The sequence below is a fragment of the Branchiostoma floridae genome, chromosome 18 (genome assembly GCF_000003815.2).
Source record: "Branchiostoma floridae strain S238N-H82 chromosome 18, Bfl_VNyyK, whole genome shotgun sequence".
Taxonomy (NCBI): domain Eukaryota; kingdom Metazoa; phylum Chordata; class Leptocardii; order Amphioxiformes; family Branchiostomatidae; genus Branchiostoma; species Branchiostoma floridae.
In genome coordinates, this window is record NC_049996.1 from 11,665,827 (window position 1) to 11,690,779 (window position 24,953).

A 24,953-nucleotide genomic window follows, 5' to 3' on the forward strand; every position below is an offset into this window, starting at 1 on the left:
AGGCAATCTAGGAAAATTCTCTGGCCCTTCATCCATTTTCGCCCCCAAACACTGCAGAGATCTATCACCATCAGTACTTGTCGGTGTGAGGAATGGGGGGCCTTCTGCAGAAATAGGTCCCCTTCCATACTGCTGCCCTTTGCAAAATGTGCCCGGCAATTCCAGACTATATATTCCTCAAACGTACACTATGTCGATGCGCCATACCATCCATTTTCCCGAAGTTATAGTTTTTAGAATTAATAGATGAGTATCATTGTGTTGACATTCTTTGTTATTGTTACCATAGATATACAACTGTCAACCAATAATTCATTCATTGTGCATTCTGGTGTCAACTACATGTATATTGCTCAGACCAATAGGAAAAAGCCATCAAAATATTTTTGAACCTTCTACTCATTGATACAAAATAGCCAAAGGTAAGAAAATATTGACAACAGAAATCTCCTTCTTGATTCTAATGACTCTAATAATAATTCTGTTTTTGTGCATTTCTAAGTGTTTTGTTTCAACAATTGCAAATGAAAAGTCTAAAAATCACATAACATAGAGCATGCATTTAGCTGTTCAGAAACATGCCTCTTCACCTATTTGACTATCTCTATATACACACTGTACAGCTCTTAGTAATGCAATAAGATAGGGTATTCCCCCAGAACTAACACTGTGATGCAATACACCAGGTTAGCCAGGGAGGTCAAAGGTTAATGACCTTCAGGCCAAGGGCAACCAATGCCCAATCACATCAAACCATTCGGAATGAGAAGGGCCTAATTGACTGTAAAGGTTCAATATGCGACAAAACAGGGAAAGACTGATGTTTTATGTGCCTTGTGATCACTTGTATTGTACATTGTTTGTTGTGTAGTCAACACAGCTTGCCTTTTGTTATTGCCTTCAGCTAGTTGGATAGACCTGACTCAGTGACTGTATGTTTTTATACTACAGCATAACGTTAATCTAATAAATCAAATCAAAGACAGAACAAGTTTTAAAGAAAAATTGATCTTTACCATTTGATTATGAACTGTTAGGGATATCTATAAAGTATCTAATAAAAAAGATTTCCTTTCTAACATTGCAATTTGATAACTGTGGACACTTAATGAATCTATGGAATTGTTAGGCTTTCCTATAATTACTTGTGAGGGAATGTATTGATTACCTTTACCAGTGTTATAAAGATAATGGGCAGGGTTAAATCCCTGTAACCAAACTAAAGATTCACGCAAACGATGACCTCTCAAAGGTACAAGCATTCTATTTTTAGGTGACAGTCAAAATCTTGGCTAGAAGTAGGCCACTAGCTATAACTACGTTTGTAAACGAACTACGATTCAAATTCTTTAAAAAAACAGGAGTCCATAGGACAAAAACTCTGTGCAGTTGTTATTGGGTTTATTATGGTTAACCGTTATGATTCTGACTTTACGCCTCCCTCCAAAGGTCTTAGCCTGATTAAATCTCGCTTATAGTAGCCCGCCCAACATCCGCGAGCCTCCTAAAAGGGGAGGGGCCAGTCACAGCCCTGGACAGCAGAGTTTGTGTTACACAGACTACAAAGGACTACGCAAGTCTTTTCCAATAGTGACCTGACAGCGGCTCCACTTGAACTAGATGTGGCCACCACACCACATGGACATGACAGATAAATATAAAAGTATCATTCCTTCCTCTAGACTTATGATTTACACAAACCACAAGATGTTATGAAAATAAACTGTCTCCCTGAAAAGATACCCTGCGGTAAGAAAGAACAAGCCCTTGTAACTACTGGTGCTATTTTTGTTGAAACATTTTATGAGTATTGATTATATTGACTGTCTGATATATAACAGATGTTGTTTTTCACTGGGTGTGAACACATTAAGAACATCGAGCAGATTAAAATTGGACTTAGCAGAGCACTTTGGACTAATGCTTGTAGCTTTTCACAGACTACACCTATATATCAGATATTTTGTGAACATGTATATTGAAAGGTAATTGATATGTAGAATGCAATTAGATGTCTCCCTGAACAACGTCAATTCTGCAGAATTCTGGGAACCAGAGCCAGAATTCTGCAGAATTATGGGAACCAGAGCCAGAATTCTGCAGAATTCTGGGAACCTGAGCCAGTATTCTGCATTCTGGCTCGGGTTCCCAGAATTCTGCAGAATTCTGGCTTAAGTTCCCAGAATTCTGCAGAATTCTGCAGAATTGACGTTGTTCCTGGAGGCATCTAATTGCATTCTACATATCAATTACCTTTCAATATACATGTTCACAAAATATCTGATATATAGGTGTAGTCTGTGAAAAGCTACAAGCATTAGTCCAAAGTGCTCTGCTAAGTCCAATTTTAATCTGCTCGATGTTTAAGGTTTTGTACAGTTGATATAAGAAAGTATAGTAAACGTTTTGCTTTTAGTTTGTTCAGTTATCAATATAGATGTGCTTGAACAACATATATCTGTATGATTGTAGTATGATGTCAACAATACCACTGTTCTGTGTTCCTGTTTTACATGCTTAGACTGACCACATTGGCTGTAATCTGAAAAATAGGGAGAATCCTACCTACCAACTCTATTTCTTTCAGTACTGTAAATGGAAACACAATGTTAGTTCTCCTAAACAAGGGGGTATTTTGAGCTCTAAGTTACCTTGTCTTCTGCTGGGAACCGCTACATTGGATTGGAGCAGGCAGAGATCATAAGTAATAAGATCAATGGAAGGCTGTGGTGGGCATTTCTCAGTGTTAGCAGGTAATAGCTTATCGCTTTTTGCACTCTCCCCCTCACCCATCGATAGCCCTGCATAGTTAGAAAGGCATAAAACCCCCCACAGCAAATCAATTGGGTAAAATTGTCATCCTGGGGCGGCATTAAAATGGAAAATCTATTATTGAAACCCAAAATATTAAAATTCATGGGTTAAAATGACCCATAGGAGAAACCGTATCAGCTGTCATCTTCATCGGAATGATGCATTCTTCTCTTTTTGTCTGCCAAAATGCCATCTGTTGTTAGATAATGTCGACACTGTCCTTTTTTGGTACGGATGCCGGCATGAGAAGTAAGGGGAAGACGGATCACTTTTTGCGTGAGAAGTTGACATTATGTGGTCACGCTACGACCATAGAGACCGTGGATGTGACCAATGGAATGAGCAGTGCCAGAACAAGTGTTTGGCGTGTTGGGACCAGCGGTCTAGCGAGGGGGTACGGAATACCAGCAGGCCGTCCTGCGGTGTGTAGAGGCCAGCTGCCTAGCTTGGTGCAACTCCAACCTTAGTAACCCACCATGGACTTGACTCCCAGGTCGTATCGACCAACCAGAAGTTGCCACTCCTATAGAAAATACAGTTTGAGTCCTAATACAGTCGATTTGAGTCAAACCAGTACAGTTCACAATACCTCTACATGACCACTTTTTGGCCATCCCTAAAATACTTTTCCCCATTGATACCAGTATCAAGAATCCAGTCTATAGTCACCAACTGAGAGCACATCGACCAGGTTTTATCACAATGATTTTATCCGTCCCTGACTGGTCCTCATGGGCAAGTTTGACTGTATTGATGTGCATAAATCTATACTATGTCAGACAAGCATTGAAACACCTCAGTAGAAAGACTGCACAGTTGTACTACTTGTAGTCCTATCCTACAAAGAGTGCATTCAGCTGATAACCTTCAAAACTTTTTGGGCTCATATTACTATGACCAAACCCTTATTTGTCTCTTAGGACAATGTCAAACTAATATCAACAAATAAATGAAATAAACTGAACACTCAAGACTTATGCTGTCCACAACCAAAGCAGCTAACCAACTGACTGACCAACCAACCACGAAAAAAATATCAACTAAAAAAACAACCAGGCAACCAATCAATAATGTCTGGTGAATACACAACCACTTTACTAAGGTGTTGCCTTGTATGAGGTAAAAATGGAAATATCTTGAGAGGTCTCTTGAGTGATCTGTTGTGACAACACAGAATAGAGGAAATGATAGTCTGGCACTGGCTTTACATGCCTTCTGACCACAACAGGTCCAATCTAAGAGCACATACAGGAAAGAAACATTGCCACTGTTCTCTGAGTGTATTGCAATTTCTTTCTGCATATCATGATTGACAAGCACCAAAAACATCCTAGCTCTTGGAAAGGGAAATCTTCCTTTTTGTCACATGGAAAAAATAAAGACAAAGGTAACATTTACCTGTAACAAAACATATTTTACAGGAACTTTTTGAAATGTTCACCCTTACCTTATGTCACAAGACCTGGAAAATAAGTGTGAAGAAGCTAGAAGCCTTATTCTGAGAACCTCTCGAAAGTGGAGACGCACAAAGCAATGAAGAAACTACAAGCGCAAGTGTGAAAACGAAAGAGACTTTACTTCATGTACCATATGTTAAGTTTTCCCCAACATCTGCATTGAGAGTAACATCTGCTCTAGATGGAGTGAAAGTGTTTAACTGCAGACTTTCTGGGGCAACCTCTGACCAGGACACATTTGTCTACTTCTCTAACTTGTCCAAGTTTAACAGGTTGTTGTGAGATCTACCCAGCACCAAATGTCAGCATTCTCACTAAGAAAAACAATGGCTGTCAGGATACAATCAGGTCTAATACATCATGTCAAGAAGACCTTGGAATTTCTTTGGAAATTTGCCGCTCTGGGGAAACGTTGATGGACGACCGCGGAATGACGGGGCAGCGGGCGCTGGTCGTGAAATAGTTCTACGCCTTCATGCATATAAATGTAACAAAAGTTTCTTTCTACGCAAATCTGACCCTTTCGATCCTCCAGAAAACAGTGGTTCTATTAAAAGGAATAATGGAGCCAATTGAAGAGAAAGGGGAAATTTTTCCACAAGGACTTCTATGAATAGCTTGATTTTTTAGTCTTTGCAGGAAAAGGGCCCCTGATTTGATTAACAAATGGAGCCAATGGTTTTAGCCAAGTGACAAGTCAATTCATCACTCGGTGGGGTCCAACTGACAGTGTTTCACTCCCTACTAGAGAACTCCTTCCCTCACTTTTGATAACTTTGGGACCAAAAAGGTTGCAGGAAAAAAAAGGTGGTAATTCTTTGACCAAAAGGTAAATCATTTTTAATAGTCCACAGCAGAACATAGGATAAAAATATATCCTGTACAATTGTCTTGCTGTTTCTCTATTTTTCTCCCTTTTCTTCTGCAACAGCTGTATTTTAAAGTCAGTAGTGGGATCATAATATCATATTATCACAGGTCCCTCTAAGAGACAATTGACATAGAGGATGATGTTCAATACACTATCTACTAAACCATAACATACACTGTAAAATGCTGACCTAGATAAATACTTTAACAACCAAAGTACCTAATACTACAAATACATGATTCTCATGGAGTCTCTGTTCTGTTGACTTATGCAATTCTGCAGAATTTGAAAAGGTCAGAAAAGCTGGTGATTTTTATTGATAGGGCCCAGTGGAAAAGTGGTCTGTACCCATGTATGGGTTCTCCTTGGTTGTGATGTACTGCCCTGCAGACTTCTCCTGCAAACATATCTATCATATATGACCCGTTTCTGTCAAATTCAGAGGGACACCACTTTTCAGGGGGTGCTACTGTGTAACATTTCCTCAATTCTGGTTCATTGTATTGTAAAAAAAGATAGAATGCAATCTTGTTCGTACCACATTTAAACATTTGCAATAAAACTGAAAAGAAAACTTGTTTAAATTTGACAGCTATAAAACTGGTCTTTAGTGTAACTGAGGGAAAAAAATCCATCTCGAACTCAAACACTAATAGCTACTCTCCTGGCTTGCTTGGCAAACAAGACAGAAAATTATGTGTGAGCTTGCTTCCTAGAGTAAAGGTCCTTTAACTAAGTTATGATAACTATAAATCATTGTTTTGTTGATGGCCAAAAGTTGCAAAATGGAAGTGGATTTTTCCAGCTGTCCCTGATCTGTGGAATTTAGGTGGCTGTCCGGAAATAGAAGCAGACTGTAGATCATTTGTCACCTTCAAACTGTCTGTCTACAAATGGACATTAGCCAACAGATGTCGGACCTGCAAAACATCCCACCTCATGCACACTGGTCTTCTACATAGCCGTCCTCATGCGCGCTGCCTGTTTCAAACTTTTTTTGTTTAATCAAATCTGTCGCCAGCAAACATCACTCTGTCACTTACTGTAAATGTATTTAAGTACGTTGAGATTCAATTTTGCAGTAGCAGGAAAAAGGACTTTTTACGGTAATTTTAAGTTTGCTGTAGCACCATGAACTGTAGTCTCTTACTGACATGGGAAAATGTTTGTGGTGGTTTTAAGTTTGCGGTGAAGCGGGCACCGCGAAAACCGCGAACAATAAACCACCGCAAAAGTTTCTGATTCTACAGTAATAGAAATTTATACATAAGGACAGAAAATAAAGGGATTTTTTTGCCTTTCCGAAATGGAGATTGGAATGATCGGAAAAATATTTCGAACAGCCTAGGGCCCTGCTTTCCTGGCATGTAACATCACGTGAAGTTTGAAAAATTACCGAGGAACCCAACTGAGGAACCCGGGTCTAATTGACTGGAAAGAAAAGCTCTCACCACAAAGGAAGGGACTCCCAAACAAACTTACTGACAGGCAATAAATAATCATAAATTTTACTGTGAAAGAAAGGTGCACCTGTAGCGATAGGGGCGATTTATGGACCTCCTTTACATACAGCAGAGAGGGTCTATTGTTCCTGTTGCTTTGGAAAGGTGGAAATTTTCATCAAAGTCAAAGAACAACTTTCCTACTCTGAATCAAAGACAACACAGCATAAAAAGATATTTGTGAACATAGAAGTTCTTCTGTTCAAACTCAGAAGGGATTGTTTCATTCTTTTTTACTTTGCATACCGTTGATATACTTCGTGACTTTTGTATTTTGGTTAGTAAAGACCACCCTGAAAACTTGGGGGAAACAAAAAAATCACTACATTTAAAAATCAACACTTGTATTGTAAAGTAAACTATGGTGGTATAGAAAAATACTGTATTTCAGCATCATTTGTCTCTAATCATCTAAATTAGCCTTTAGATATCCAGATCTTACCATAGCACAATACAGCTGGAAAACACAAAAGCCTGCCACTGAGCAAAACAAAGGACATTTCCAAAAGATCCATTATCAGATATTCCATCAAGAGCTTCAATACACTGGTATACAGGCACATACATGTACATGTGGGGGAGTCGAATGGCTCAGCGGCTGAGCTGGCGAACAGAAGATGGAGAAGTCACAGGTTCAATTCCTTGCGTTCCTGGCTAGACATTGTTTGCTTGTGAAAGGCACAGCTTTCCTCACTCCAGCCAGGTAAAAATGGATACTCGACTTCAGTTGGGGAGGTAAAAGGTGGTGTTCGGAGAGGGTTGGGCTCATCAGAGCCTTTCAACTCTCTGTCCAAGACACAGAGGATAACAATTCACTGCTCCTATGGCTATGGGACTACCTACGGTACCTTCCTAGTAGCACAACAAAGAGACTTTTGGCTCAGAGGTGGCATCTGACACGATTAGCTCTGTAATGGAACAGCACAATGAAGCTCAAACAGGATTAGCCCATCCTGGTATCAATCTTGTGAGAGATCTTGGAGTGGGGCTAGCACTACTTGCTTATCTCCTCACAGATGTAGTGTCCTGCTCAGTATCAGTCTTCCATGCATGCTTTCGCTGCATTCGGTATGTATTTTTGGGTAACCTGTGTAATCCATTGGTTAGTGACCAGGAATCCTGGCAGTTTTGATAGCCCAGCATGCACGCTACTGGAGAGGATTACATGAACGTTAAGCCTGTTCATTATGTTTCTAGAAAGAACTAGGGGGAATGAACATGTAAATACTGTACATAGCATCTCTCTTTTCTGTCACGACCATTGCAAGAGTAGCTCAACTGTTCATCTAGTTTACTTGAGCTAAACTGGTCCAAGATCAGTTTTACTTTTAGCTTCACTTAGCAGTGCACTTTTATTTACCTCTTTGCCTTCTCCTAGGAAAAGACGTGCAGTAATTTCTGTAAAAGCAAATTTCTGAAAGTAAAAGTACTAAACATTGAGACATTTGCTTGGATAGTTCAGCCTGCCATTTCTCAAAAAAAGCACACCATCCTATCCATGCCCTTGGCAATACTGCCTCACCTTTTGTCTATCTGGGTCGGACCTTTTCCTCAGACTGCTGGAAAGGTGACTTTATGTGAGGTCAAACATATTTTGTCTCAATGTCCTTTTCCTGTTGCATCTTAACTCTCATATACGGTTGGTCACAGGATGTCTTTTGGACATTAGAAACTAGCATTATGCGATAAGTCGTATCATTTCAAACTAGCATTTTAAACTTCTTTAAATTTTTCATCAAACTTCTCGAAAATCAAAGTATACAGACCTGATGTGTCGTCCGTAAAAGTCTGGGCCATTCTCCTGACACTGATAATCCATCATGCCTTTTGAAAACATATGCGCATAAGTATATTGTAGACAGAACACAGCAGAAATTGCGCCATGCCCCATGCTAATTTTAGCCCTTATCAATCACTCCAAATTTGTCAACCATAAGAATATATCATTATCAAACGGTCATTCATCACTTTAACTAATCACTGTGATTTACTCTTCTCCTAACTAACCACCGAAGTCACTTTGAAAAGGAGCTTCAAGTGTACTTTCCACAGAAAAATGAGTGATGTATGGGGGATGGGGGCAGTAGAGGTATATTTATGACCATTTTTCTTGTGCGTAGGGGTCAGGTGAACCTACATAAAGGTCACTACAAATAGCCCTGGGCCAGAACAAATGATACCGTGCGAAATGTTTTCAGTCGCCGTCTCCGCCAGAGCCTCTCCTCCCGCTGCTAGCGAACATATGTGTTTACGTTCGTAATGAGCCAAAAGGTCACTGAAGGTCGATGCCTCGGCGGAGAGGGCGGGAAGGCGTGTATAAGTGCGCTGAACGTCGACCTGAATACGTCTCAGGAGCCGTAATCTTCAGTAGGCGGATAGTGGCGGCAAAGTCATGGACAGGAGAACACCTAAATCCGTAAAATCTTTATCACCAAACACAAAAAGTACTGCAAAAACGTAACAAACACATACGCTTTTCTTTTCCAAACAACTACTAACCGACTATTTTTCAAGGTTGTCAAAAGTCAACCCTCTGACAGTGGTATGTTTCTAATCCCAGGGGACCTTGCCACACAGACACTGGCGCTGGCACGTGGGCATCCCTTACCGTCCAGGGGTCAGGGGTCGAGAAAAAGCACACAGGAAACAGGAGCCCACAAACATAGGTCTGGTATTTGACACAAAGTCCCCAGCAATGTGTTGGCTTTGAAAGAAGCCAGGCTCCAGACAGTATACACTCATGTGTATCATGTTCATGGGAGGACTTTGCAAGTGGAAAATAGAAACTACAACCTAAACCATCCAGGATTATGTCTTTAATACATTGTGTGTGTCTGTAGAAGGTACAATTTTTACACTTAAAATTTATGTTATATTAGTCTCTGAATGCCAGTGCCAATGCCATCTATTCATGGAGTTGTTTTGTTTAGTTCTTTCTCCCTTCCTTCTTATAATAAAATTGTTGATATACCATTGTTTGTACAAGTTTATTATTATTTTTTATTAATCCTTCAGGGTAGTCCCTACAGTTTTAAAATAACTTTCCAAGGGAGATTCTAATAGAAAGATATTCGGGGATCCATTCAAAGGGCCGAGGTTTAAACCATTGGTCTTGGCAATGAGATTTTGAAAATGTAAAGTAAAAAGTTAACATTGTAAGGGTACCCGTGAGGTGACTTAACTCGGTTAACATCACATGTAATTTGAAGGATTTTTTGGTCAGTTTGAAGTGGCATATCATTTCTCATATTTGATTGACATTGTTCAACAACAAATAAATGACAATTAGTCTAGTGGTCCTCATTTTAGCGTGGTGGTCACAAATTATAGCATAGGTATAGGTGACCTGGTGTGCTTGGCTGGAAATGCTACCGGCCTGGTATACCCCCAACAATCCTGTGGATGTACATTGAATGATACACAACCATCTCTGACCTCTTAACCCTTACCCTACTAAGCCTCTAATTAGTTTATCCCTCAAGTGTTGTTGTGTGAAACTGGTCCACACATGTATCATATTTCCTTCACTCATAATAACTTTATTCGTGCATCACAAGAAAGTTTTCAGGGCAACCCAATTATGCAAATGTGGGGACTTCTGGCGGGGGTATATGGAATAATACATGTGACACTGCTGACATACAAATGGGCTTTCAGGTGACACTTTTGACACTGAATGGGCAGTGGTCACTTAATGCATGGCTGGCTTTAATGAAAATATTCCCCAGGCCCACATTAATGAGGTTTAAATGACCAGTTAATCACTTAAGTAAATAAAAATCAATACATCACAGCTTGAGTGGAATACAAAAAAAATCATAACCTTATGACCATGATCGCTGGTCAGGGGTTTTAAATAATATCAATATTTCCAACAATACACCACCAACAGGAAACAACAAAATATGCAAAATTGTGGTTAGCGGAATAAAGAATTTTTTTCAAAAACACTAATGAGTAAAAAAAAACTATTTTCCAAAAATCATTAGACTTAAGGCTTTTAATAAACTGCACAAATAAGAGGGATGGCCAATGACAACTGCATGTAAATGTACATGTAAGTGCTCAATAGGGTCTATTTCTCCTTGTACGCTGATAAAATATGATACAGGTCTTCTTCTAGCACTTCATATGGTATTCAAGGACAACGAAGACAGTGTTTTAGAGATAAAACAAGCCGGCCTAAAAGGAAAGCAGTCCCTGACATTAAAAATGGAGCACGGGTCACCAGAAGCAAGGTTATAGAAATGCGACCACACCAGTTTGCATATTTCTACAGGCAAGCAGCTATTTGACATCGTAACAGATCTAGAGACACTAAATCATATTACAAGATGGGCTCCAACATTTTTTGTACGACTGTAGGATAAATACTTTGTCGTCTGCTTTCATCAACAGTCCATAGAGAATTTCTAAATTTGGAAGAGGCTTTATTTTGAGTCAATAGCTATCAAGAGGTCATTTCTAGCAAATGAATAGAACACACAAAAAAACAGCAACTTTGTGACTAAAAATCTAAACAGAAATACAAAGCCATCGCAAAAACTGATTTAAAGTATTTCTAAACCTACCTAACATCTGACAAGTTCTATCTACTAATAATAGAAAACCCTATACACTTTATATCTGCATGAAAATTGAAAAAGTTATGCCACTGGCAGCATCCACTAAAGGATTCTACAGCGTGATATCACAATGCAACTGACAACAGTAACAATAGCAATGTGTAAAACATACAAGATGCACTAGTATTATCATGACTTCCCGTCTGTGTATAATATGTACATGACTGGAAAAGAGTTGCATGGTCCTTTTGGAGGGGGTGTAAATCCGGCGGCCCAGTGTATGAGGGAGCTTTAGGCATTAGCTTCAATCGTCAAACATCTGCAGGTTAACGAACCCAACACCCTTATCAAGAAGAGTAGTGCTGACCTGGTGAACTTGGCCAAAAATGCCAGCTGTAACAAGGAAGCATTGCACATCTAGTAGTTCTACTAGCATAATGCTCTGCATCAGAAGAGGATGACCACTTTTACCTTTCTATCATGTCTCAAAACCATCCAGTAGCTAGTCCAAGAAATTGTCATATTTCTGTTGTAACTTGTAAGTGTTAAAACCCTTTAATGATTCCCTACCTGGTACCATATCCCAGATTGGGAATGGATAACCAGTTGTGACCGGGATCCAATTTGCTTGCAGCCTGCCAGATTGCTGACCCCTGGCTGGAATGAAAGTGGATTACAGTAGAGGAGGTCACTCCCTACCACATATCAAATTTACTGACACCCAGTTAACTACACTGTTTCCTTACCTAATGGAAACAGCATTTGCTGTGGAAAATGGATGCTAACACACGACACCGAATTCACCTGTTTAGTCCTTTGCATTCAGAAAATCAGTTATGTGTACTGCATGGGTCACTTGTGTTGTGATCAAAACGTGGAGACTGCTAGCATATGCCTTTTCATCAAGCTGAGCTGAATGAAAGATGATGTTTTGTCAGACTTCTACTAAACTGTTATATTACAACTATGTGAGTGAGTGAGTGAGTGAGTGTATGCGTTAGTGTGTGAGTGCATGCGTGAGTGAGTGAGTAAATGTATTTTGCTCTATAAAGAAGTCCAATATAATAATACATTGGCTACATATACTATGAAACAAACAATTTTGTGCAAGACTATAACAATTATTTCTTTTACGTGCTATCTTTCTACTACTGAGGACAATACTATTGTGTGAAAAATAATGAAAAAAACAATTGACTTAAAGTCAAGAATCGCCTAGTGGTGCAGTAACAGACACTGCACGTCAATGCGGACCACCCAGCAGAGTTTAGAGGTCTTATCGGGTCTACGATGTTGTTAAGTTTAACGAGACATCTTCAACTCTGCAGATCCACAGACATAGATACCCCTATACAAGCCATAAATATCAGAGAATCCATTTGACTCCCTCACAGTTCACCATTACCACCAAGGCTGGACAGTAAATTTTTATGAGCGAGCATTTTTAGTTTATTGCGTTGATGTTACAAGCAGGCTGGAGCGAACATGAGCACTGTGTCATCTAATGGTGGGGAAAACAATTATATCAGGCACGGTATCACTTGAGAGAGCGCGAGTTATGTGTTGTCCTTGTAATGTGGCTACAATGTCAAAAATATTACGGTTACATTATCTTTTACAGACGAAGGTTTATCACTTTTAGCCAGGCTAAAAATAACGATGCGAAACACATTCTCAGTAATACCATAACTAAAGAATTAATACGATTACAGAAATCCAATTAGAAGTACATTTCTCCTTGTAGTAAAGCATACATGATATATGTTTCAGGGGGAGAAATTAGCACAAGAATACACTTCTGGGCTGAACTTTGTGTGGTTATCTATTTTCTGTGACAAATCCATTGGCTATGGTGGATACATGACAAATCCAAGGGAGGAAAACACTTACTTTAATGGGATAAGGTTATACAAGAACAAAACTGCACTAAATTAAATCCACGGGCGCTGTAGAAGAGATATACACACCACGGGCCGCATGCAGGGGCAGTCAGAAAAAGGCTCCTCGCGGGAAATTGACGAGCTACCGGCCAGTCGTCCCGCTAAGCTCTCGCCGTCGTTTTTTATGTTACAACGGGATCACCACATAACAGTCATCTGACGGTGGTTAGATTTTATGAACCTGGCCTTTTTACAATGTGGTTAAATACAGGCTACAACGGTGAAGTGCCAGCGACCAAGGAAATTTATTTACGGGGGGACCATATTGTCTCAGTAATTCATCTGCAGGACACAGACCTTATTGAATAAAGTTGAAAAATGCAATAATAATGCATTTAGAATTCTACATTCAAGCCAACAAACGGAAGTACTTTGAAATTTTGTGCTATAACATTACAAGGATATACAGTAACAAATATACCATTCCTGTTACAATACAAGCATTTAGCTATGGTAAGAAGGAGGAGGCCTTTTTTGTTACAAAGAAGAGCATTCATCTATTGTCATTTTATTTTTTTCTGATTGCAAATCACTGTGGCCAAGCACTGTAAACCAACCATAGCTAGCACTATGCAAGTGAAGTCTTGTCATCATGGGTGGAATGTGGGGTGAAATATAGGCCAAGTATACAAACAGGAGCGAAACCCAAGAGCTTCTGTATCTAATACCACTGGTGTTTACTTCTTATGACAACACATAGTACTGTGTAACTAGGACCTAGGGATAAGTATTCAGATGATACTAAACTACAGGAACTAGCAAGGGGGAAGCATAAGGAAAAGGTTGTTTTGGTATGTAACCCCAGTGTGATGTTGACATTTGACGTTGATGTAGCTATAGGAAAATTCACACTCCTAAGTCTTCTCCAACCACAAAATTTGTAACGGTCAAATTGATAACAATCCCTGATAGGCAATACAAAAGCTCAGGCATGGTTATTTGGTGTGGTTGGTGTAGAATTCACTGTTTGCTTCCCCCCAGTAGTGTGCCCCCAAAAATGCAGGAAAGGGAAAGGGGGTGGGCAAACAACACATGACAAATGGCATGTCAACATGTCCCTGTATACTACAGCACCCCTGGCCCAGAGGCTTACCTGACGAGCTGTGGTGTGCCGAGCCGACCGAGCTCACCGAGCTTTGGGGGGACACGCCGGGCATGCTGGCCTGGGCCATCTTGAAGTTGTCTGGCTCGAGGAGCGTAAATCCACGGTACCATGTAGCGAGCGATGGGTGTATGGTCCGCCTGCCCGCCTGCCGTGCTAGTACACAGTGGTGAAACTCGGCATGACCCTCTTGCAAATGAAAAGGTCAAATAAGGGGCCTACAAGCTAAATAGGTGGCCTTTGCGGAAGGGGCCTGCTTGTTCTGCCTGGATGTGACAGTGACGGACAGCACTTTGGAGACTGCTGCAATTTTAATATCTCTAATGCCTGGCAATTGTGATCTTCCTGCAGAAAATCAATTGGTGAGAGGCAGAGTGTATCAGAGGTGGGGTTTAAGGGTGTTGGACCTATATTGAACCAGCCCAACTTGTAATCTGAGAAGTAAGCAGGAGTAAATGCCCCAGAGTAACCTCTGACCTCCAGGGCTGCCCAGAGGCCAAGGGAAACACTCTGTTCATTGGGGCGTGGATAACGCTTAGGTGCTAACTATAGCATCATTAGTTTTCCATAGGCACCAAGTCACATAAGTTTACATTACTCGGTTCCACCAAATCAAAAAGACATAAATTTATCTCAAAATGGAATGGTACTAGTAAAAAAGGTTCTTGTTTATCTTAGGAAAAGAGAAATTCAAACTTAGAGTTAGAGCTTTCTGGATGTTGAGAAATCTTGATTTGGAAAAAATACAACCTATCTTTGTTATTTTCATATTAGCAAAAAAATTTGATTCAAGACATGATTTTATCAATTGTTTTCAAGAAATATTAATAAATGATCCAATATTACTATCTTACAAATTACAACAGTTACTATAACTTTACAACATAAACAGAGAAAAATAGGAAAATAGGCTTATTTGAAAATGAAGTAAAAGACAATTCACCTTTCTGATGTTACAGCAACTCTTCAGCTATCTTCCTGAGTGAAACAAAGAGAAAAAATTGATAAATTTTCTGAATTAATAAGTTTTAAATATTTGCCAAAACTTTTCAAAACAGCTGTGCTTGGGGCCAAACACACTAGTATATCAAATCCAAGTTTTCCTTTTTCAGTAAAGCTAATTGATTGGGAGGAACTTGCACCTAGGTGTGAATTGGTTTTGTAAATGACACTTCAGTGTTTACTTTGTAATGTGATTATGCAGTGTGACAAACCTAAGCACTGGTATTGTTTTCACCAATGGGGTGATGATTTACTAAGGCCCTATGGAGACTTTTCATACATCATTAACTGTTGTGTTCAGCCACAATATGTATATTTCCTACAAGTTACTAGTTTTTAGTAGTACTTTTGTTTACTATCGGAGGGTCATTTCGTATTTGGCACATTTTCAGTAGTGGGTTTTCTTAGAACCGAGAAAGAAAGTTGTTTTCATGATAACAATTACCAGAAACTTCAAAAGCATTATACTTTTTATAGTCACAACTCTCTCACTTACTATCCAATATATCTGTTGTTCTCTGTCTTGCAAGGGCTAGAGTTGTTCGCACTTCAAATGCTGAGGTTTCAAACTCTCTTCTCAGGAAAATTTGCTGCGTATAAATCGTATAGGCACAGACATTTGCTAGCTAATCTTGAATGAAGAATTCCCAATACACATCGTGGCCACTCCATCAAAAGTGCCGGACGTGTCCCTATCTCATGCTAACTCCACATTTCCATCCCAACAGAATCACATCTCCATCACAAAGACTCTTCACAATGAGGTCAGCGACCGTTTCAGACAGTGGACAGCCACAGGGCCTCTGCTCTCTGTGGTGTCTTTACCCTCCAGCTATAATTATGGACCAGACAGGGGGGTTACCATTGTGAGCTCTTTTGACATTTTAATCCCAGGGCACTCAAACTGAGGAGGATCACTATATTATGCTCTTTCCTGAATCAACGGTGCCAGTTCTAAAGTTCCAAATTTGCATGTTTACAATAGTAGATAAAGTAAGCGAATTTTACTGAAATCAAGGACGTTATGTCCTTGCTGAAATCTAGCATTGCATTTTTTACTTTCAAAAACATTTATACAATATTGTTTAAGAGTTGAATAGGTAGAAGTTCAAAACAACCTGTCCAAGTATCTTTCACATAATGTCCAAGCTTTTTTGTTTTCAATATTCTGTTCAGCACTTCACAATTACGGTTACAATGGACAAATTTTAAACTGTCAATCTGTCAGTCTGAGAGATTAAAGAACTTTTGCAAACTTTTGTCAAAAAGTAACTTTTGTAACAAAACAGAAAGACCCAGTCTTACAATAGGAAGTAATAAGAAATTTTAGCATTGAGAAACCAGCAAGACACTGTATGAACAAAAGTGACATTCAAAAATATGGGGTATACTCTATCATGCTGACAAATATGTATATACACATTCTTTATAAATCAAAGGAGGTGATTGGAAGTTTCAACCCTCATGACTGATATTCAAAAAACAAAACCAGAACAAAAGATACAAAAACTAGACCTTCTGCTGCAGTGACAAGGTTGCACACCAGAGGGCCCAAAATCAATCCTGACATTCATTTTACCAATACATAACCATATACCAAATATCATGACAATCCATTTATAAGTTCTTGAGCTATTGCTAACCACAAATATGCAGAAACACAAACACATGCACACACACATATACTCAAATAAACAATATACATCAATTTTGTAATTTCAGTTTTCATGGAGGTAAGAAAACAAATATTCAAAGTAATGCAATGTCCTATTGATAAGTGCCATTGAAGCGCCCATGTTGATCCCAAACCTCAGGCTTCCGGCCCCCCCTTTAATTTCTTCACTGCTTCCCATTCATCTGGATGGAGCAGGGAAAGCCAAGAACAATTTGTCAGCCACAGTCTCAAGACCATAAATCCTGGGTTTTTAATTTCATACCTGTGGTGGAACGCACCTGCTGTAACCCAGCCAAGTATACATCACTTCTGACGGCTGATCAAAAGCAGGCGCTGAACACAGGGGTTCTGGGTACAATTCGCTAGTGAGGGTCTAAAGTTACTTCAATTTAGGGACCATACTGACAAGTTAACTTGACTTAGTTTGTGATATCCTTGTTTGAATTGCTGTAAAATGAAGCACAGTGAGGCCAGGTTACTGTTAAATTGATATATTGATGACTTTAAAGTCATTTTTAGAAGGATAATAAATCTTTAATGAGCAGTGTTACATAATCACTGTAGCACTTGAACCCCGCTGTTACGTCACATAACTTATGCCGTGTTCTTCAATCAAAGCATTTTCTGCTTTTTGGACTTATCTTAGAAGTCATATTAATTCTTTTACTAGTATTCTCGCAAGGACTCAAGTTTGGAGTACGAAGGAAAAAGAGGTTTTTATTGTGTTTTAAGTTTGCGACTGAAGTACTTCTGTGGAAAGAGAGTGATGACCATGAAAACTGCAAAAATCAAACCTCTGTGAACGTTTCAATATCTACGGTACCTTCTTTTCCTTTTGATGTGAAAACGGAAGTGTTCGGCCGGTCCTACATGTACTTGCATTGAGTCTGATATGGAACAGTCTCTGTGTGATTTATCTCCTTCAAGCGATGTGATTTTGATTGGTGATCAGCAAGAAAACCACAAAAGTAAAACCACTGCAAATATTTTAATGTTTATAGTACCTTCTTTTCCTTCTGAATTCAAAAAAGTGTGTTGTGGATCCTACTTGCATTGAGTCTCAAACGGAACAGTCTTGGTGTGATTTATGTCCTTCCAGCGATGTGATTTTGATTGGCGACCCTCTGCCAAGGTCGCAGGAAACCCAGCGGGAGCTCAGAACCGGCGCCATGGCAACAGCACCAGCCACCCTGTGCATATGCAAATCAGGAGAACACATCATTCATTATGCGTGATGTACTGCACTAATCCCTCATGGGACCTGTCAATCTTGACAGATGGCCCCCAGGAGTGTTCCTCCAGCCCCCCTCCCCACTAGCAGGGATTTCCCTAGACATGAGCTGTCACCTGTCTGGTCATCCTGGGGGAAAATTTCATAGACAGATGAACTTCAAATCATAAATTACTACTAAATCTGACCTAATTTTTGTTTTGCAACTGCAAACAAAGAAAGAGTAAATTTTGGTCATACTGATTTAAATATATGGATGACATCCTAAATTGATGCAGGCATTAAAAGATAAAATAAAAGTTGGGAAAAAAAAGTTGCCTTCATCACAAGGATGCTAGGTGGTCAGGAGGGTTTTACCAATGACTGAATACATAGAACATGGCATACCAAACAATGAGTTCTTAAATTTTGTTTCTTCACATCTTCTTCTTCAACTTCAGAAGACAATACACTTTGTACAAGGAGTAAGTTTAATTCAAACTCAGTATTGTGAGTATATTTCACATTGTATAACATCAGTAAAAAAAAAGTATTAGATACATGCAATATATTTCCTTTCCCTGATGTTTTCCTATATTCATCACTCTGACAATAGAAACAAATTTAGATGACGGTGTCAACCTACATCTACAATTCTGTTACCTGAAAATATGCTACAGTTCCCAAAAAGATTTCATCAGAATTTCAAACCTAGGTGGCTCAATGCACAACCTGAAATTTTGCAGTTTGAACATTGCTTTTTTCCCCAGCTACCTGCATAAGCTTTGTATTTATTTCTTGATAAGATGAAACATAAGTACATGTAGCTGGAAGAAAAGATAATGGATAAGTAGCTGATATGAAGAAACTTGGAAGTGGGGCAACCTGAAATGTTTTTGAGCGACCTGGCTCTTGACTCAGGTTGCCTCCTAACCAACCTAGCTGAAATGAAAAAAAAAAGCATTTTGAACACTGAAACATAGACAGAAACAGTACCTCCATTGGAGGTGGACCTCCATCGCGTAGGTAATACATGAAAGATGGATTCCGGGCTAGTATTTTGAGGTCTGAATACATCTAAACATGGGGTTAATAAATATCTGACACTGATCCTCCATGACAAACGTCCAACCATGAATATCCATCACGTTCTGCGATATATTCCAATTAAAATTCTGTCAATTGTATCATTTATTAATCAAGCCGGCTGCCTTAAATTGGCGCACTCGTAGAAAGAAAAAGTGCTTAATCAATATAAGAGCCTTAAGGTTATTCATCTTTAGATTAAGAAAATCAAACGTTGACTCCATTTTTCCTACTGTAAGCTCCATCATTTATCACAGACAAAATAAGCTGAATATTGCACAATTTAGTGTATCTCGGAGACACCTGCGATACGAGATAACGGAATCTTATACTGCTTTATTGCACATTTTCTGAATAAGTTCTTTTCGACTGTCGATGTTACATATTCAACAGAAAACACTGTCTTGCCGCATGTCAAAATCATCATCATTCAAAGGAAATTTGTTGCAGTGTCACATTCTAATAAAAATAGAGCATTCAAATTTTTTTATTACATCAGCAAAAAGTAGTCCCAAGTTCCCAACTATCATGCCATAGAGAAATGCATTTGGTCTTTCAGAAAGTTAGGTTTGAGTGGGATAAAACCATGTTGTTAATTTCAGTTGTACTTAGAAATATCCGTTACTGACAAAAGACAGAAAAAAAATAAGCATTGGCTGATACGTGGTCATAATCTATACTTGTATTTATACATGTTAATACAGTAGTTTTAGTTATTTTTTTATATAAAAGACCAAAGGTAAAAAAATCAGTACTTATCAGAGGTTACTTAAGAAACAACAGAAAAAACCAAAGACCTAGAGCTATAATTCCAATAAATCAAAACAGTGAAACATATAAAGCTATGCTACCACAATATCTATAATAATAATGATAATGAAGTAAATGATGATAGCCTTGAATTTTGTGGTTAGAAATGTCATGAGGGCTATTTCGTCTGGCTGCTAAAAAACATGCAAATCTTTGGACTCTGGAATTCTGTAGCTTTTAAACCACCTGTTTTCAGTACTGCACTGAGTAAACGCTGCTCTCTAATTCCAGTCAGGCCTGTAGTTCCTACACTACTTACTACTCTTGTCATCTCCCAGCCATAGAAATATGGGCTGGGCACTGTTTGGGATAAATCATGTCAACCCAGACCACGCTTGGATTCATGTGGCGCTGGCCTTGTTCGATCTGCCTGTGCTCCGGTCCAGTGGACCCGTGTATTGCTCCCACCGTCTACAGCTGAGCCAAGGTCTGACCAATGGTGGGAGGGGCCGATAAACGACCATAATGGATGGACAAACATGCGCTGCCTGGGTGGGGAATAAATCGTTGTTTTGGGTGCAAGATTGGAAGGAGGGGTCCAACGTGTGGTAGGGTCAATGTCAACTGAAAACTTCTGTTTTTTCTCTGTAAGAAAATGGGTCATTTAAAACTTGAAGTTCTCATAACTTAAACAAACATAGCCTTCTTGGCAAAGGTAATTATGTATGGAGTGAGAGTCACTGCGTGGTCCAAGGAGTGACCTTGTGGAACATCAGTGGTAAACATGACAAAGAGAGGTTAAAATGTTTAACCTTCCAACATGAAATCAATAGTTAAGGAAAGAGGAGACCAGAATTAAATCAGAAAGTTTGAAACTTGAGTCTGTTCCAAATAAACTTTTTAAGCTGGCATTGAAGGCTCACAATCAAATAACAGTTGGTCATTTACGCTAGTTCACCTATATCTGCAGGGTAACATATATCCGTTGACCAATGCTTTTTCAAATTACAATATTTGAAAAAATTTGTGACAATTTTGCAATTTGAAACTACCACCAGACTTGATATCCCTAAATACACTTTTTTTAAACAAAGGATATAGGTTACACTGCAGATAAAGGTGAAGTAGCATTACATTATATCTAATTACATTGTCCAGTTTTGTATTTGGTACAAGCATTTGTATATTTGTTTGTATGTATGCATGTTGTTTAGCAGCATAACTCAACAAGATACGGGTGAATTGCTATGAAATTTGGTATGAGGTTGGGTCTTGACCAATCAAAGCATTATTAGGCCCCCTGGAGACTTTACTTTTTACTGCAGCAGAACGTCCCGTTCTGACATCTCGTGTTCTGGACAGGCGACGGGCATGATTTTTGGTTGGTAGCTAGCTCAAAGGCCCAGGAAGGAGTAACATCTTATGGAAGATTACAGAATACCTGTAGTATGACACAGGTTTATAGGAAAATGAGTTGAAACAGCAACTTATTTATACCTTTAACATTAATTGCCTCCAAGTACAGAGGTTTTGTTTTTAGTATGTTTGGATGTCTGTATAATCTCCAAGCAGATCCTTCGGTAACATTAGATAGTATCAAAAGCTGGCAGAGGAGTGAAGCCGGCTTAGTGTGTTTTGCTATCTATATGGCAAATGTACACCTCTTGGCTGACTATCTCCTGGCCAGTTTGGTACTATCTTATGCCATTGTAGGATCTGCTTGGAGATTATTTTTGTAATCATGCTTGTTCCACTTAAACACGATATATAAAAAACTCAACTCAAATATTTCCAGGAGATACGAGATCTGGAGCACTGATTCTGAAGGTGTAGCTTGTTTGGTAACCTTAGGCCATAACTTATGTATCCATTTGCATATCTTTGGAGATAGATGTAAAACTAAGATTAACGTTACCATATTGCTACAAGCACTTGTGGGTAAGATTTGTCACCTCCATGGGACTTCATAGATGGTCGTAAATCTAGCTATCTTCCACCTTGTTAAGCTATATCAGAGGGGGTTTTATTCTTGTTTTCGGAGTCTATACTACACAATAAACCATGTTTAAAATAGTTTGCACAATGTCATAAATTGCAATGGCAACTTGTTACATATTTCATACTTAGCTGTATGATATAGTTTATTTCTGGAATCAGATATGCCTTGATATGAAAAAATGTAGTAAGTACCCTTAAGTTCAATAAAGTAAACTGTTTGAATTTAATAACAAGAATTCAATAGATGTCTTACGCTGATGATATCGGTGGCCACATGACCATCAGCTGTTCGTCGCATCCCCAACTAAAATGTAGTTATTCTGAAGTAGACTTTATTTTACTGTAGGAGGGGAAATAAGGTTTATGCATTGTTTAAAACATGATTTCATGACAACAGGTCACCACCAAAAATAAATCTACTGTGAATATATAGAGCCAGTAGTCTAAACATCTGCAGAACTTTCTGATGAGTATCTAAATATTTTCCTTTGTTATAAAGACAAATGAATATTGGCCACACCGTTCCCTCTGTATAATGATAATCCACACCCCAAAGGAATGTTTTTAGAGATCAGATTCCCCCCAAGGAATATTTCGGCCATCCTTAATACTAATGTACCTGAGATGAATTCTAATGATGGTAAAACACAGTACAAACTAGGTCACCATCATTTGTCATTCCAACACCACTAAAAGCCTGTCCCTACATCTCATCCTCCTGCTATTTCTCACCAGTCCCTAGTCCATCCCATGGAAAAACACAGACAGGGACAAGCTAGTAGTAATGGTTTGTGACTCAAACTAAAGAGAGATGGAAGTGGAGTAAAGGACAACCTCAAGCCAACCGTGTGTGTTTTGCTGTGTGGCTAATCTTCAGTGCTTTGGGCTCGAATCGAAGCATTCAAGCCTAAAGCACTGAGGAAGCCATACAGCAAAATAGGTTTGCATGCAGGCTTGAATAAAGTTCCAAACGGGGAATATGCAGCTCCAGCGTCATTTCTGAAGATGTGGCATAAATGTGTGCGGTTGGTTTGAGGTTGTCCTTTCCCACGTATTCTTAAAGACAGACGGAAGATTAGGCTGCTGTATGCTGCATGTAGGCTGCTGTATGATTAGGATTTTGAAGCAGAATAACACAGAACCAACTGCTGACAAGGATCTAGGAATTTTAAAGCCTTTTCTTTAACAAGACAGCTGAATTTTGTTTGACATATGTTTGACTATCCCAAGAGTACCTTCGGCTTGTAATCGTATGATGGTTGTGCTATGTATATAATCAGCTGTTCAAAATGGAAAAAAAAATTTACTGGGAAAAAAACGGACATATATCATCATGCATATGCAGGTCAGAGATATGCATATACCTGGTAGATTCCAAAGGTAACACCGATTAAAACTGTAATTTTTGACCTGCCTAGAAATTACTTCATCCAATGAAAAGAAATTTAGGGATCATTTTTCAGAGTTAGTTTAGAGATCATTTTTCAGTCACAAATTTCTTTTCATCTTCATCAACAACAGCCTTGACACGAAAATACTAATAAAGCCTTACAGTATAAAACATTGTATAATACAGGGACATTACTATGCCATGCATCTTACATCCATAATAATGTGTTCTGCACAACATTATTATCAATATCAGCCAGACTCGGGCATGCAGAAACATAGACCATATTGATTTGTGTAGAATTAGCCTAGAATCCTCTGATATTCTACATACATCACTGCAGGCTAACTTATTATACTGTGCAAGGCTCTGTTCCGGGCCCGGCTTTACATACCAAATGACATACTGTAAATGCAGAAATGTTTGCGGTAGATTAATGTTCGCGGTTTTCGCGGTGACCACTTCACCGCAATTTGCGGCAGTTTTCGCGGTGACCACTTCACCGCAAACTTAAAACCACCGCAAAAATGTTTTTATTTTAATATTAGACTGCAGTCTACGGTGTTACCGCGAACTTAAAACCACCGCGAAAACTCCTTTTTTCCGCTACCGCGAAATTAATCCCCACGAACTTCAATGCATTTACAGTATATCAATGTCATCCTTCATAAAAGCCTTTCAAACCATATCACTTTACTTGTTTGTTGGCTGCTCTATTGGAATAATATTGCTTGCATATGTTGATTAGTTGCATGCGTATGTAAGTTTTTTCTCATCTCTACGAAAATGAAGGATTAATAGTTTAAAAATTGAAGGTCAATTTGATAGGAAAATGCAAGGGCTGAAGTCGTAATACATGTGATGTATGCAAAATTATGTATGCAAAATTTTGTTCTTCATTTATCATCAAACAATTCATCATAAAACTCATCAAAGTTGACAGCTGGTTTTGCTCCATAAATATCATTGCAAGCAAAAAATGAATGGCCATCTTAGCTTTTGCTGAAGAAATATGAAGAGCAACTTCTTTTCTGGTGGGAAGGACTGACGTTATGTTCCATTCGACTACCGTACTTGAAATTCATTGACGGATCAACAACGACCTCTAGTGACTAATAACAGCACTGCAGTTCAGGGCCTGTTGCAACTTGTTGCGACCTGAAAACGGAGTCTGGTTACAAATACACACGCGCTGAAACCAAATTTCTTGCTCAAGACAAGCCAGAGCTTTCAAATACAACTGTCGAAAACTTAAAACTGAAACAATGTGGCAGACATGGACAACTTGGGCCGATTCTTTGCAACAACTGACAACTTGTCAACAAGGGTTCCCACGCGGCACCAACGGTCCACTGCACTGTTTACCTCTTGTCACTCGTGTTATTTTCAAAAATATCGATTAATCATTGAAAACACATAGCTATAGGCATTCTAGAAGCAATTAACTACATCTTTGCAATCTAACTTACCAGGATTGGGCAGCAAACACTGCGAAACTGACGACTTTTGCGAATGACACTTCCTACTAGTTTCTTAGCCTGCCTGACCTGAATCTAGGGTCATTGCAGGTCACGTCCCCTCAGTGACCCCC

The 24,953-nt window shown here is 39.1% G+C and overlaps 1 protein-coding gene across 2 annotated transcripts in view; it reads right to left on the reverse strand.

Annotated features, from left to right (window-relative positions):
* The window catches only part of LOC118405347 (retinoic acid receptor alpha-like), a 151,097-nt gene extending 126,144 nt beyond the window's left edge, over nt 1-24,953 (reverse strand). Inside the window, exons 1-4 of one of the 2 annotated variants that reach the window (XM_035804804.1) lie at nt 24,832-24,953; nt 17,977-18,118; nt 15,195-15,229; nt 14,243-14,407 (exon numbers count right to left, since the gene is read on the reverse strand). In XM_035804804.1, the coding sequence (XP_035660697.1) occupies nt 14,243-14,321 (79 nt within the window). In that variant the 5' untranslated portion in view covers nt 14,322-14,407; nt 15,195-15,229; nt 17,977-18,118; nt 24,832-24,953. Of the gene's footprint in view, nt 1-14,242; nt 14,408-15,194; nt 15,230-17,932; nt 18,119-24,831 lie in introns of both variants that reach the window. The other variant, XM_035804802.1, reaches the window with a different exon arrangement.